Consider the following 16,180-nt stretch of genomic DNA (forward strand, 5'->3'; position numbering starts at 1 on the left):
AATATGAGGTGGGTGTGGGTGGCTGGCACTGTGGGATCTGAGCATCCATGATCCGTGGAGCACAGCAGGTCCCTCAGCCCGGCTCCCCTCCCTGAGGGCAGCAGCTCAGCAGGGCCTGGTCTCACCCCCTGGATGGAAGGAGCAGCTGACAGGAGTTGCCCAGGGGCCCTGGGCGGAGTCAGACACAGAGCAGTGGGGTCGGTGGGCAGTGAACACACAACCATAATTGATGGACTTTCAGGTGGAAGATACAGGGCAGCCCTGCTTCATTTTCCCCATCACGAACATTCCCCACGCACGACACCAGGGGGCGCTGTGCACCTGCTCAGATGGCAGAACCTGAACACACCCTAATTGTTCCCCTGACCTGGCCCTGTCCCTGGGCTCCCTGGACTGAGTTGGAGGTCTCAGCAGGAGCTTTCTCAGAGGAGAAAGACATAGAGCCCGAGCCCTCAAGTTCTTTCTGGGAGTGAAGCTGCAAATGGGCCAAGGATGTCCTGTTCATAGTCACCAGGGCCCCACCCTCTTCCCCGGAGCAGAGGAGGGGAGAAGACCCCAGAGTCCACGCCCTGCACCCCTCCAACTCCCTCAGTCACCTCCTGCTCCTCCTCAGCTCTTTCCTAAGAGCCTCTCCCCTCCTCCAGCCCCCTCTGATTCATGACTTCTTCCCTATCCTGGGCTCCCTGTTTCTACAACACTCCACACCTGAGCTCCTCCGTCATGACCAGGGTCACTCTGACAGAAAGTCATGGACATGTTTCCAGAACTTCCTGAACTGGACACTCACTTCGTTCCCCTCCTTGAACCCCTCTAACCTTTCCTTCCAGAGAAGACTCAGGTTTTCGGCTCTCAGATGTGACCCTAGGTCGTCCCCTCCCTGTTCCACCCCTGATTCCCCCCTCATTTCCCAGGGGATCCAGGGAAGCCCTCCAGCAGCTGATTTATCCCCTGAACACTCACATTCCGTCCCCTGTGCCCAATGAGTGAGGAGTCAGGAGGGGAGAGAAACCGTGGTCCTGACACCTGGGAAATGATTCCTGGCTGAGGAGTGTCTGTGCTCAGCTGCTGTGGGATTGATTTTATGCATGGTGAGCACAGGAGAAGCTGCTGGGGCCCTGGGCTGGGAAAGCAGACCCTGTCCTGGGGCTCTGCCACTGGGGCCGTGACTGCTGCTCTGTCTGAGCATGTCTATGGTCCCGTCTGAGATTCCTGAGAACAGCTGATCTGCCTTGTCATGTCCTGTGTCTCATCTCAGATCTGAGACTGACCCATGGCTCTGATAACTCAGCCTGCCCTGTTTCACAGAGAGAATGTCCTGCTACGACATTAAATCCCCCAGTGGAGATGCCATACATGTTAGAAAGTCTTTAAAATTAAATTATGTTTTAGAAATACTACCATGGCAATGCAAAAGTAAAACAGAGCCAGAGTCGGACACAACCTAGTGACTGAACCACAACATTTTCTTCAGTTAAATTTAGGCATCTATTTTAATGGATGACCTTAGATTTTTACTACTCCATGAACACATTTTGGTTCATTGAAAATCTCAGAATCACACATCCACTGTGTAACACTCACATGCACTACAGGGTAAGCTACAGTTGGCTGCTGTTTTCCATCCAAACACATCCTGAAGGTATAATTACAAAACCACTTTGGGGAAAGTTGAGTCAAGAGCTCTATCACCAGGTCAGGATGTGTGCTTGGGCCAGGACACCAGGGGGCGCTCTGAGGCCTTTCCTGAGGGTTGGCGGCTGGGGGGAGGGGGGTGGCCGTGAGAGCAGAGACAGGCCCCCTGGTACTTTCTGGTGCCTTAAGATCTGGATTTCCAGCTTTTACATCCCACACCGAAGCCCCAGGAAACCCCGTCCCTGATCATACACTGGCCTCCCTCAGGCACAGGAAGCTGAGCCAGGTCCCAGAGGTGATCAGAGCCTTGTGGGGGTTGGGGGGGGTCCATTTGCATGAAAGGCCCCTCCCCCTCTCAGTATATGAAGAAGGGAAGGAGCGGTGTGGGGAAGCTCTGCTCAGCTGTGGGGCCACAGAAGGCAGGACGCCCTGACATGTCCACCATGGCCTGGTCCCCTCTGCTCCTCACCCTGGTCACTCTCTGCACAGGTGACTGGATGGGAGGACAGGGGAAGGGCCCTGGGAAGACTCACAGGCCTTGCTCCCCTTTGTCGTGTCTGGACCCCCGAGTCAACATCTCTGTCTCTCCCTTCCAGGATCCTGGGCCCAGGCTGTGCTGACTCAGCCGTCCTCCGTGTCCGGGTCCCTGGGCCAGAGGGTCTCCATCACCTGCTCTGGAAGCAGCAGCAACGTTGGGCGTGGCAATTATGTGAGCTGGTTCCAACAGATCCCAGGATCGGCCCCCAGAACCCTCATCTATGGTGCGACCAGTCGAGCCTCGGGGGTCCCCGACCGATTCTCCGGCTCCAGGTCTGGGAACACAGCCACCCTGACCATCAGCTCGCTCCAGGCTGAGGACGAGGCAGATTATTTCTGTGCATCTTATCAGAGTGGTAACACAGCACAGTGCTCCAGGCCAGGGGGAAGTGAGACAAAAACCTGTTCTCCTCAGACATGGCCTCTGCCGTAGCAGCCACTTCTGTTGTCTGTCTGATTTAAAACTGCAGTCTGAGCCTGACACGAGGGATTTGGTCCAGGAAATATTTTCCGATCTTCTTCATTCTGCCCCCTCACCAATGCTTTTCTTTAGCAACCACATACTATATGAATATCTGACGTTGAGCAGAAGGCCCTGAATGCCAGAGGCAGGTCCTGGCGGACAGAGTCCATGACGGTCAGGTCAGAACCAGAGAGACAGCATCCAGCTGCGTCTGATTCAGGACACTTCAGATCCTCGGCCGTCCCTGGGCTGAGCTGAGGCCCAGGCTGCTGCGCCTTCCTTTCCTGTGTCTGCCTCTCAGGCTCCCCCAGAGCTCCAGGCCAGCGGGAACTAGACCAGGACTCCTGTCTCACTGGGGGAAGTGGGGCAGCCCAGGGGCTTCCTGCTCAGGCTCTGCTGGACCTTCTGCTGCTGCTGCTGCCCCACCCTGGGTCCAGGTCATTGGGGATCTGCCCAAGCATGGAGGCTCCTCCTCTCCCCTCTGTCCTCAAAGTCCCCTCAGCAGCACATTCCCAGGAGAGGGTCTCAAAGGACACAGAATAAGTCTCCCATCACTGGGGACACAGTGTCTGTTAGTTCTCTATCTCAGTGCCCGAGGTGGGGGTCCGTCAGCACATCTCAGCCCTGGGAGGCCCCCAAGCCCTCGGGCATCTCTCCTGCACAGGGAGCAGGTCCTGCTCTCAGCCTGCTCTGTCCCCTCGTGGTGTCCGGGGCTTGGGCAGGGGGGACTCAGCCAGGGTCGGTGACTCCATGGACGCTCAGCCACACTCGCCTGCCTGGGAACAGCAACACTGTTGGCACCAAGGGGGCGATTTGGCTGCCGTCTCAGTCGTGCTGAGTCCCAAGCTCTGAGCACAGGAGTCACAACCCGCCCGCAGGGTACAGCGAGGCTGGCGGGCTCCGGGTGGGTGGGGCCCCCTGACCATCTCTGGGCCCAGCCCGACGACGAGGCTGATTGTTCCTGCTCAGCTGGGACTCAGCCCTGCTGCTCACAGGAGGCCTCACCCAGGGGCAAGTGACCTGAAGCCTGAGCTCCCGGCCTCACCCGCACGTGGGGTCACGGAGCACAGGTCACACGCCTGTGTCCTGCTCCCTGTCACTGCCCTTTCACACTCAGGTGCGGGGTCTGCACATTGGCCGCCTCGGCTGTGGGGCCACAGTTAACAGTGATGTATTTTGGAATAAGTGGGATTATTCCTTCTAATTCTCCCTTTTCCCTTAAGCCTTAAATTTGCCTTATCCTCAATTTTCATACACACCAAATGACATATTTTCCACTGTGTCAGAGGAACCTTCCTAATAGGCTCCAAATCCAGCAGTGCGGATCTTTGGCTGGTGGAATCAGGCCTCAGACACAGCGACTGAGAAAGGAACAGAATTACCACAAGTTGTGGGAAGCGGACACTGTAGCAGCAGCTCAGAAATGGACATAAAGTTGAATTTCGTTTCACGTGGTGAGAATAAGAATGTTGTGGCCGTACTTCACAACTTACTGCAGAGTTTTTCACCCCAAACCTCCTCAGCTGCTCTTCTCAGTCCTTCCGCTCCTCATGAGGTCATTTAGGGAAAGGGAGTTTAGAATACTCCACAACAATCCCACCTTTATCAGACACGTGCTCATTTTCAGATCCGCTCAGTAGTCATGAGTCTTTGTTATTTTCATTTGGTATTTTGGAGAATCTTAATTTCATAGTTGTACTGTTAAGCTAAGTTGTAAGTCTATTGAGTCCACCCCCATGTATTGATAGCTTCTCTCACCACAGAACAGCTGATCCCCTGGTGCTGCTGTGGGTGTCAGCATTGGATCAGCAGCCCTGAACCATGGACTCTTGTGACTGGCATTGGTTTCCTGCCCTGTCTGTGGGGAGACCCCTGTCCCCTCACAGACCACAGCTGACACTGTGCCTCCCTGCTCCCCGAGCAGTGACATCAGTGTCGGTCGCTCTGCTGTTACTAGAACCAGCAGAAGCCAGCGAGCCCTCCTTAGTCCTCCGGTCCTACCACTCAGACTCCAGTAAGAACCAGTCTTTGGGGTCCCCGCGGGTTTTCTGGATCCAAAGATGCCTCAGCCAACGCGGGGCTCCTGCTTGTCTCTGGGCTGCAGCCTGAGGATGAGGCTATCTCTAACCATGCAGGCTGGTGCAACAGGGCTTCTCACAGAGACACAGGTAGACGGGAAACTGGGATGAGAGCCTCAGCCTGTCAGGGGCTTGTTCTTAGAGCACCGTCAAATGCTAAATAATACCCCAGATTCCATTAATTCCTGAGGTATGTTCTGGTTCATAATAAGTCTCCTCCCAATTGTACAGTCAGTTTTGCTGAAGTCTCAGAAAATGAAAACAATTTCTGATACCACTGAAGTACACCCTGGTCATCCGTGTGATCAAGGGAGCCGTGGAGCTGAGCTCCCTCACTTGAGATCAGGGGCAGGAGTCTTTCCCAGATGCGCCTTCAGCAGAGGCCGTGGACCATCCCAGCAGGCAGATCGTCCCCCAGGGTGTGAACCCTGCTCCTGAAGGGGCAGAGCAGAGAGCGTGAGGATTGAGGGGCGCCGGTGATACATCACAGGAGGCAGGGAAGCCCGGGAGAGGTTCTCCTGACCCACAGGTGTGGGCTGTGTCCTGCCCTCCCCTCATCTCGTCTCCACCCCATTGGAGCATTTCCTACTTCAGGGTTGGGGTGGTCTGTGGACTGTCAGGAGCAGGGGCTCCCCAAGATGTGCCCATGTCCCTCTGCTTGTGATGCCCCCGATGAGCCCAGATCCAAGGGCCCCACGTCCTGTAGAAGGGTCAGCGGGGAAGCGGGGATCACCATGGCAGTGATGACAAGCGATTCCAGGCAAAGTCCCTGCCTTTGTGTCCGATGACAGAGGTGAGGGACACTGAGGGGTTAGGCCCTGTTCTCTGCCTCCTGGTGGGTCCACACCCCATCCTTGATCACTCTGGACCCAGCCTGGTGAGGAGGCTGGTCATCAGTGTCACACAGCTCATCACTAACCACAGCCACAGGGAATCCCCGTGTGATGGGGATGTCTGATGAAAGCTTGCCCTCTACTCCTGTGTCGACCCATCACTGCCCTGACCCTGCCTGTGACGTCACCAGTGCTGGTTCAGGTCTCTGCTGTCGCTTGTGGTATTAAATCCAGGCCGTCTCACCTCTCATCCTGGTCCATCATTATGGGGTCCATGAAACTGTCTCTTTTTCTGTCTGGTCTTCAAATACAAGCAGAATGCCCATGTGCCCATATACACAAGGTCCCTCACAGGTAGTGGGCAGGATGTTGAGGAAGCAGAAGTCCAGCATCTGTGCTCTGGAGCCCCAGGGGGCCTCTCTTACCCCCTCCCCCGCACATCCCTCTCCTGCTCAAGCCTTTGTGCTCTGCCCCGAACCCTGACACTTAAGGAAGCTGGATCCTCCCTTTCTCCGGGGATTGCTGCCTGAAGAGCCCTCCTCTCCAGGAACTGGGAGACCCTTTCTGTTAGGATGCGGCTCTCAGACTCCTCACTTGCTCATTTCCTCCTCTTTTGCCTCATGATCTCTCCCCCTTTTCCCTCCGTGCTTCCTTGTTTGAGATGATATTGGATAAATGTCACTATTTTGGACACAGACCTTATAAACTCACCTCCATTAAATCTATGGATTCTACAATTGAAGGTTAGAACATTAGACTTCACCATGTCCAATGAAGATCAGGTAACGGTCATAAGGGTTTCTCAAACAGAGATGAAACCCTTGTCTGGGATGGGTTTCTCAGCCCAGACAAGGATGAGATTCCCATTTATAGGCATAATTTTTTATATCAAACGTTTAATATTGAAAGATTATAAAATTAGACTAAAAACATCTTTAAATATCTGAGTCAAAAAGACGTACTGTGAGGACCATGATCAAGGGTAAATGAGAACCCCTGGAAGTGACCAAGAAGGGCTTTGTTGTTCCTGAGAGACTCCTATTCTCTTTGCAAAGAGAGAAATAAGAGCAGAGCCATGCAGTCTGGGCTGGGAAGGTCCCGGGAGGCCCTGCAAATTCAACCTTGACTCCTTATCAACCTGGGAAGGAAGCTCAGACAGAATCCTGACCAGGTACCACCCACAGGCACACTGGGAGTTTGAACCCTGGAAACTCAGGTCGGGTGATTGTGTCCTGGCAGTGAACCCACGAGCTAGGCGGAGCAAACTCAGACATCAGGGAATCCTGAAATTCGTTAGTGTATTAGCATACCATTGAGGGGTCTGAGGTCATTCAGTTCAGTTCAGTTCAGTCGCTCAGTCGTGTCCGACTCTTTGTGACCCCATGAATCGCATCACGCCAGGGCTCCCTGTCCATCACCAACTCCCGGAGTTCACCCAAACTCATGCATTGAGTCTGTGATGCCATCCAGCCATCTCATCCTCTGTCGTCCCCTTCTCCTCCTCCCCCAATCCCTCCCAGCATCAGGGTCTTTTCCAATGAGTCAACTCTTCACATGACGTGGCCAAAGTATTGGAGTTTCAGCTTCAACATTAGTCCTTCCAGTGAACACCCAGGACTGGTCTCCTTTAGGATGGACTGGTTGGATCTCTCATTAGGTACCTGGAAAAATCAATGACCAGGCCCAAACTAGACGAAGGCGACTCATTCTACTGCCCTGGGCGGTGACATCAGGAAGACCCAGCTGCAAGTGTGAGAAAGCCCTTCCAGGAGGCCATGGTGTGAAGTGGGGGAGGCGGAGGTCTGAGTCCAGCAGGGGGCGCTGTGGGCCTGGTTCTAAGAGCCCAGGGTCCTGACCAGGCAGGCTGGCACCTCCTCCCTTGGCTCTCGCCCACGTGGGCAGCAGGGGCCTCACTGGAGGGTGATGTCCTGCACCTGGGCCCCCAGGGAACACAGCAGCTCTCAGCTCAGAGCCACAGGCTTGCCTCTCAGTTCCCGCTGCTCTGTTGTTGGGTCAGTGCCCAGACCTGAAATCCAACTGAGGACAGAGGGACGGTCATACAACAAGAATGAACTTCCTTCAGGAAACTCGGCCTCCAGGGATACCTGGACAGGGGATGAGAGACCCCTGCAGAGGCTGCGCCATTGCCCACAGAACGCCCGGGTGTTCCCAGTGGAAGAGGGATGCAGGCAAGGACCCTCTGTCACCATCTGTGTCATTTAAAAACGTTCCCTGTTGGGTTATTTGGCAATTTCAACATTTTGAATTGAACTATGGAAACTGATATTGTGTCAGTTTTTGTGGCTCCATTACTCGTTCCTTCCCGTTTTATTAATACTTTACGTTAACACTTGTAACATGAAATATATGAAATCAGAAGTTCAGCCAAACTGTCATCAATATGTTCATATAATAAGAAAAGAATTCAGTAGGAATACATAATAACCCCTTGCACCGCTCCCCCTCCCTGCAGCCTTTTCTGCTCCTCTCTTGCTCTTTCCTAAGAGCACCCCTCTGATCCATGACTTTCCTCCCCAATCTGGGCTCCTCTCTACAACCCTTCACCAGTGACCTCCTCCTCCAGACCAACGTCACTCTATCAGGTCATGGGTCAGTTTCCAGGCTTCCTTTACCAGCCTTGTCCTCCTTTGCAACCTCTCTAGCCCTCCTACCAGAGAAGCCTCAGGTCTCCAGACTTCAGGTGTGACCCCAGCTCATCCCCTACCGGCCAGGGCGGTCACTGCTGCCTTACCTGGACCTTCTTTAACTCAGCCTATCTTCCTATGGTCACTTCTGAGTGTCCGAGGTCAGCAGACCTGACCTGTCATGCACGTTCCCTCAAGTCAGCTCTGAGCTGACCTATGGCTCCCATACCTCAGCCTGCCCTGTTTTCACAGGCTGCTCAGAGATAAGCACTCCCCAGTGGAGAGGCAATATGTGGCAGAAAGAGCTGGTTCTAGCCCTGCCTCAGTCAAAGTCCAAACAAGTTAGGAATACAAATATCTTTGTAGAAATATTTTTACTGGATAGTATTTAAAATTTCCTAGGATACCTATGAAGTCATTTAAAAAGAACTTTTTAATCAAAAAAGAACTTACGATGATAATTAGTTTTCCAGAACTGTACCCTTGTAAGTGAAATATTAAGAGAGAACGTCGATTTTCCGTCAGTTTAATTCATGCACAGATTTTAAGGAATGACTGTAGATTTTCACTAATCCATTACCACATTTGGTTCGTTTAAAACTTCACACACCCAGAGTATAACACCTCACCAGTGCAGGGCAAGCTACAGTCAACCGTTCTTTTCCAACCAATCACTTCGACCTCTTCCTTCTCTAACCTGCTATTTGGGATGGTTGGTCCTAACAGCTATTATGTATCAGGATCCCTGGGGACACACCCTGCTCAGAGCCCTTCAGAGTCTCAATAAAAACTGCCAGGAGCATCACCAGGCCTGTTCCCTGCAGCCGGTGCCCTGTGCCTGCAGGACAGACGCCCGGGAGGGGCCACTTCATAAGACAGGCCATGGGACAGGGTCCAGCGTGTGGAAGGCTTCACACACAGTAAGTTCTGTTCAGTTCAGTAGCTCAGTCATGTCCGACTCTTTGCGACCCCATGGACTGCAGCACGCCAGGCTTCCCTGTCCATCACCAACTCCTGGAGTTTACTCAAACTCATGTCCATTGAGTTGGAGATGCCATCCAACCATCTCATCCTCTGTCATCTGCTTTTCCTCCTTTCCTCAATCTTTCCCAGCATCAGGGTCTTTTCAAATGAGTCAGTTCTTTGCATCAGGTGGCCAAAGTATTGGAGCTTCAGCTTCAGTATCAGTCCGTCCAATGAATATTCAGGACTGATTTCCTTTAGGATGGACTGGTTGGATCTCCTTGCAGTCCAATGGACTCTCAAAAGTCTCCTCCAACACCAGAGTTCAAAAGCATCGTTTCTTTGGTGCTCAGCTGTCTTTATAGTCCAACTCTCAACTTTTCCATGACTACTGGAAAAACCATAGCTTTGACTAGACAGACCTTTGTTGGCAAAGTCATGTATCTGCTTTTTAATATGCTGTCTAGGTTGGTCATAGCTTTTCTTCCAAGGAGCAAGCGTCTTTTAATTTCATGGCTGCAGTCCCCATCTGCAGTGATTTGGAGCCCAAACGCGAAGTCTTTCAGTTTCCACTGTTTCCCCATCTATTTGCCGTGAAGTGATGGGACCAGATGCCATGACCTTAGTTTTCTAAATGTTGGGTTTTAATCCAACTTTTTCACTCTCCTCTTTCGCTTTCATCAAGAGGCTCTTTTGTTCAAACACACAGTAAAGATCCAGGCATTTAGGAACGCTGAGTCCCACCTCAGGCCTCTCTCCACACCTTCACCCCCTCCTCAGAGAACTGCCCCCTCTTCCTCATTGCTGAGGGGACACACAGAGGAAGGAGGGCTCTGCCCACCAGGGAGGAGGCCCACAGAGGAGGGACCCTGCTGTCCTGCACAGAAGGAGACCCACCTTCCCGCTCCGGGGCTGGCACTGCCCTGACCTGATCCTGATCTGAGAGGAATTTGTGTCTCAGATGCCCCTCGGTCCTGACCCCTAAGCAGTCATGGAAGCCCTGGACAGATTCATCCTGAGGATTTGAGGGGAGCCCATGATGGCCCTGAGCTCAGGGGGACACAGAAGGGGCACCTGGTCTGGTGCTAAAGAGGGGACAGTGCACAGAGCAGGAGGCAGGATCTGTCCTTGAGGGCTCTGCTCTCCAGGTCACAGGATGTGTGTCTGGGCCTGGACAAGGGGTGGGGGGCGCTCGAGGTCCATTTCTGAAGCTGGGTGGTGGGAGGCAGAGCTGGGCCCCCCGACAGAGCTCCTTGACAAGGCCTGGTGGCCTCTGCTCAGGGCTCCCAGCTGTGACTCCCACTCCTGAGGCCCACAGAGCCCTACCCCTGACAACTCTCTGGCCACCGTCAGGCATAGAGACCTGGCCCAGGGCCTGGGAGGGTCAGTGTGATGCACGGGATCCTTTGCATGAAAGGACCCTCCCCCTCTCAGGGTATGAAGAGGGGAAGGAGCGGTGTGGGGACACTCTGCTCAGCTGTGAGGCTACAGAAGGCAGGACGCCCTGACTGTGTCCACCATGGCCTGGTCCCCTCTGCTCCTCACCCTGGTCGCTCTCTTCACAGGTGACTGGATGGGGGGACTGGGGAAGGGCCCTGGGAAGACTCACAGGCCCTGCTCCCTGCTCTCCTGTCAGGACCCCAGAGTCACCATGTCTGTCTCTCCCCCTTCCAGGATCCTGGGCCCAGGCTGTGCTGACTCAGCCGCCCTCCATGTTCGGGACTTTGGGTCAGAGGATTACCCTCTCCTTCACTGGAAGGAGCAACAACACTGGGGGTCTTTATGTCAGCTGGTACCAACAGCTCCCAGGAAAGGCCCCTAGACTCCTGACATATGAAAATAGCAAACGACCCTCAGGCCTCCCAGATTGATTCTCTGGCTCCAAGTCTGGCAACTCAGCCTCTCTGACCACCTCAGTTCATGCTGAATGATCCTGATTATTACTGTTTCTCATGGGCTGATGGCTTGAAAGTTTGCACAGTGCTTCAGGCCAGAGAGAAGGAGACAAAAACCTGCTTCCCCCACAGCCATGGGGCTCCCAGGGCAAGGTGTTTGCCCCTCCTTTCCTGGAGTCCCTGAGACCACGGAACCCAGCAGAAATGAGTGTCCCCTGACTGCAGCACAGCTGACCACTCAGCTTGACTCCCCTCCCTAGGCCAGCGGCACACAAGGGGTGGTCACACGCCCCTGGATGAAGGAGCTGCTCACAGCAATTGCCCCCGGCTCCCAGGTCGCAGTCGGCAGCACGGAGCAGGGGAGTCAGTGCGCCCTTGCTGGGTCACTGGGCAGTGAACGCACATCCCTGAGCTTCCACCACAGAAGCATTTTCTGTTAAAGGAAAAGGAAATGGAACCCAGAGTTTCTACAAGCAATTTCCACAGAATCCAGTATCCAGTAGAATTGTCACTTCTATCAAGAACCAGAATACTAAATATTGAAGGGAAGTGAGAAGGCATAGACATCACTGGTGAGATGCCTGAGATGATGAAATCAGGTGACAGATGTTTTTAGGGACAAATCATAAAATCTATTTGATGAGCAAGTACAAACACTCTTGGATCCTAAGGAAAAGGAGATAAATGTAGGAAAAAGAGAAAAAGTAGTCAGAATCACCTGAAAATACAATAGGAGAAATAAAAAAGAAGTATCTGCACACTATCAAAGACATGTAATACTTATTGCTATTCAATTCATTCATTTGTTTATTGACAGAGTGTTTGGTGACAGGAAAAAAGAGCGCCCCTGCTTCCTCTCATAAGGCTTCCCAGGTGTCGCTCGAGGTAAAAAACCCGGTGCCAATGCAAGGGACATAAGAGAAGTGGGTTCTGTCCCTGGGGTGGGAAGATCCTCTGGAGCAAGAAACGGCAACCCTCTCCAGTGTTCTTGCCTGGAGAATCCCATGGACAGATGAGCCTGGTGGGCTAGAGTCCACGGGGTCGCAAAGGAGTCAAACAGGATTGAGAATCAAGAAACTGAGCGGCACCTTGGTCCCACTCTCACCGCCGAGAACGTTCCCCGGGTGCGTCACCAGGGGGCGCTGTGCACCTGCTCAGAACTGGCAGCCCCTCAACGCACCCCCATGGTCCCCTGAGCTGGCCCTGCACCCGGGCTCAGCGGACTGAGTTGGATGTGAGAGCAGGTGCTTTCTCTCAGGGGACAGACTCAGAGCCGCGGCCCCCAGGCCTCCTCCTGAGACTGAAGCTGCACCCGGGGCTGAGCACCCAGAATTGGAGGGTGAAGGGGTCAGGTAGTCATCAGTGCCCACCCTCTTCCCAGAAAGAGAGGAGGGGAGGAGCCCCTAGAGCCCACCCAGTGAACCCCTCCAGCTCTCCTCAGCCTGCGCCCGCTCCTCCTCATCTCTGCTCAGAGCCTGCCCTCCCGCTCTCCTCATTCGTGACTTTCCTCCCAATTCTGGGCCTCGCTCTTTCTACAACATACACTGTTGGCCTCCACAGTGATGACCAAGCTCATGCTCTTAGAGAGTCATGAACGAGTTTCCAGATCTTCCTGAAACACTCACTTCCTCATCCCCCTCCTTGAACCTCTCTAACCCTTGCTTCCCGAGAAGCCTCAGATTTCCGGCTCTCAGGTGTGACCCCAGCTCGACCCCTCCCTGTTCCACCCCTGGTTCCCTCTCATTTCCCAGGGGACCCAGTGATGCCCACCCAGCAGCTGATTTATCCCGTGAACGTTCACACTCTGTCCCATGTGCCCATCGAGTCAGGATTCAGGAGGGGAGAGAAAGCCTGGTCCTGACACCTGGGAAATGATTCCTGGCTGAGGAGTGTCTGTGCTCAGCTGCTGTGGGACTGACTTTATGCACAGTGAGCCCGGGAGAAGCTGCTGGAGCCCTGGGCTGGGAAAGCAGACCCTGTCCTGGGGCTCTGCCCCTGGGGCCGTGACTGCTGCTCTGTCTGACCATGTGCATGGTCCCGTCTGAGATTCCTGAGAACAGCTGATCTGCCTTGTCATGTCCTGTGTCTCATCTCAGATCTGAGGCCGACCCATGGCTCTGATAACTCAGCCTGCCCTGTTTCACAGAGAGAACATCCTGCTAAGACATGAAAATCCTTTAGTGGAGATGCTTGTCAGAAAGGCTTTAAAATGATCTTATTTAAAGAACAGAATCTACAAGGAACATTATGTTTTAGAAATAGTACCATGGCAATGCAAAATTAAAACAGAGCCAGAGTCGGACACAACTTAGTGACTGAACCACAACATTTTCTTCAGTTAAGTTTAGGCATCTATTTTAAGTGATGACCTTAGATTTTTCCTACTCCATGATCACATTTTGGTTCATTTAAAATCTCAAAGTCACACATCCACTGTGTAACACTCACATGCACTACAGGGTAAATTACACCTGGATCTTTTTTTCCAACACAACTCTTCCTGAACTGTGTAACTTCAAAGCCAGTTTTGGGAAAGTTGACTCTAAGAGCTCTGATCACTAGGTCACAGGATGTATGTCTGGGCCAGGACACCAGGGGGCCATCCAAAGCCATTCCTGTGGGTCTGCAGCTGAGATCTGAGATGAGTCCCCTGGTGCTTCCAGGTGCTTTCTGCTCAGGGTTCCCAGCTGTGACCTCCCATCCCCAAGCCCCACAAACCCTGCCTCTGATCACCCACTGGACTCCTTAGGGCACAGGAAGCTGACCCAGGTCCCAGAGGTGATCAGAGCATTGTGGGGGTGGTGTGGGAAGGACGGTCATTTGCATGAAAGGCCCCGCCCCCTCTCAGCATATGAAGAGGGGAAGGAGTGCTGTGGGGATGCTCTGCTCAGCTGTGGGGCCACAGACAGCAGGACGCCCTGACCATGTCCACCATGGCCTGGTCCCCTCTGCTCCTCACCCTGGTCGCTCTCTGCACAGGTGACTGGATGCGGGGACAGGGGAGAGGTCTTGGAAAGACACACATGCTGTGCTCCCCGCTATCGTGTCTGGACCCCAGACTCACCATCTCTGTCTCTCTCCCTTCTAGGATCCTGGGCCCAGGCTGTGCTGACTCAGCCGTCCTCCGTGTCCGGCTCCCTGGGCCAGAGGGTCTCCATCACCTGCTCTGGAAGCAGCAGCAACATCGGTAGTTATGCTGTGGGCTGGTACCAACAGGTCCCAGGATCGGGCCTCAGAACCATCATCTATGGTAGTAGCAGTCGACCCTCGGGGGTCCCCGACCGATTCTCCGGCTCCAAGTCTGGCAACACAGCCACCCTGACCATCAGCTCGCTCCAGGCTGAGGACGAGGCGGATTATTTCTGTGCAGCTGGTGACAGCAGTAGCAGTACTGTCACAGTGCTCCAGGCCAGGGGGGAAGTGAGACAAAAACCTGCTCTCCCCGAAGTCACGGGCCTCTCGGGGCTGAAGCATCTTCTGCCAATGCAGACATTTCTGTTGTTTGTTTGATTTAAAACGGGGGTCTGAGCCCCACACCAGGAAATTGGTCTGGGAAATCCTTTCAGTTCTTCTTCATTCTGCGCCCTCACCAAGGCTTTGCTTTTGACAACCACATTTTATATGAATATCTGAAGTTGAGCAGAAGGCCCTGAATGCCAGAGGCAGGTTCTGGCAGACAGAGTCCATGACGGTCAGGTCAGAACCAGAGAGACAGCGTCCAGCTGCGTCTGATTCAGGACACCTCAGGTCCTCGGCTGTCCTTGGGCTGAGGTGAGGCCCAGGCTGCTGCTCCTGCCTTTCCTGTGACCGCCTCTCAGGCTCCTTCAGGGCTCCAGGCCTGCGGGGGACTAGACCAGGATTCCTGTCAAACTGTGGGAGTGGGGCAGCCCAGGGGTTTCCTGCTCAGGCTCTGCTGGACCTTCTGCTGCTGCTGCCCCACCCTGGATCCAGGTCATCGAGGCGTCTGCCCTTGCATGGAGGCTCCTCTCTCCCCTCTGTCCTCAAATCCGCCCCCACCCGCCCCCACAGCAGCCCATTCCCAGGAGAGGGTCTCAAAGGACACAGAAAATCTGTCTCCCATCACTGGGGACACAGGGTCTGTTAGTCTCTATCTCAGTGTCCGAATTGGGGGTCCATCAACGTCTCTCAGCCCTGGCAGACCCCCACGCCATGGGCCCTCTCCTGCACAGGGAGCAGGTCCTGCTCTCAGCCTCCTCTGTCCCCTCCTGGTGTCCGGGGCTCAGGCAGGGGGGACTCAGCCAGGGTCGGTGACTCCATGGACGCTCAGCCACACTCACCTGCCTGGGAACAGCAACACTGTTGGCACTAAGGGGGCAACTTGGCTGCCAGCTCAGTCGTGCTGAGTCCCAAGCTCCTGACACAGGAGTCACAACCCGCCCGCAGGGTCTCAGCGAGGCTGGAGGGCTCCGAGTCAGGTGGGGCCCAGCCCGAGGACAAGGCTGATTGTTCCTGCTCAGCTGGGACTCAGCCCTGCTGCTCACAGGAGGCCTCACCCAGGGGGAAGTGACCCCAACCCTGAGCTCCTGGCCTCACCCACACGTGGGGTCATGGAGCACAGGTCACACGCCTGTGTCCTGCTCCCTGTCACTGCCTTTTCACACACACGTGCGGGGTCTGCACGTTGGCTGCCTGGGCTGTGGGGCCACAGTTAACAGTGATGTATTTTGGAATAAATAGGATTATTCCTTCTAATTCTCCCTTTTCCCTTAAGCCTTAAATTTGCCTTATCCTCAATTTTCATACACAAAAAATGACGTATTTTCCACTGTGTCAGAGGAACCTTGCTTAATAGGCTCCAAATCAAGCAGTTTGGACCTTTGGCTGGTGGAATCGGGCCTCACACACAGCTCCTGAGCAAGGAACACAATTACTGCACATTGTGGGAGGCGGACACTGTAGCAGCAGCTCAGAAATGGACATAAAGTCATATTTCGTTTCATGTGGTGAGAATAAGAATGTTGTGGCCACACTTCACAACTTACAGCACAAATTTCCCCCGGAAGCCCCTTCCCTGCTCTTCCTGTTCTTCTGCTCCATGTAAGAGCGTAAGGGGAAAGTGAATCTAGAATACTCCACAACGTTCCCACTGACTTGTACAGACACGTGATCATTT

The 16,180-nt window shown here is 53.9% G+C and overlaps 1 protein-coding gene across 3 annotated transcripts in view; it reads left to right on the forward strand.

The window, feature by feature from the left end:
* Positions 1 to 16,180, forward strand: part of LOC109571160 (immunoglobulin lambda-1 light chain-like) — a 230,055-nt gene that overhangs the window by 21,957 nt on the left and 191,918 nt on the right. The window contains exons 1-2 of one of the 3 annotated variants that reach the window (XM_070769907.1): positions 2,061 to 2,121; positions 14,135 to 14,438. The exons of 1 other annotated variant lie outside the window; for it this stretch is intronic. In XM_070769907.1, coding sequence (XP_070626008.1) covers positions 2,067 to 2,121; positions 14,135 to 14,438 — 359 coding nt within the window. In that variant the 5' untranslated portion in view covers positions 2,061 to 2,066. Of the gene's footprint in view, positions 1 to 2,060; positions 2,122 to 13,950; positions 14,026 to 14,134; positions 14,439 to 16,180 lie in introns of those variants that run through there. One more of the 3 variants, XM_070769909.1, reaches the window with a different exon arrangement.

This window comes from Bos indicus, chromosome 17 (assembly GCF_029378745.1).
Source record: "Bos indicus isolate NIAB-ARS_2022 breed Sahiwal x Tharparkar chromosome 17, NIAB-ARS_B.indTharparkar_mat_pri_1.0, whole genome shotgun sequence".
Taxonomy (NCBI): Eukaryota; Metazoa; Chordata; class Mammalia; order Artiodactyla; family Bovidae; genus Bos; species Bos indicus.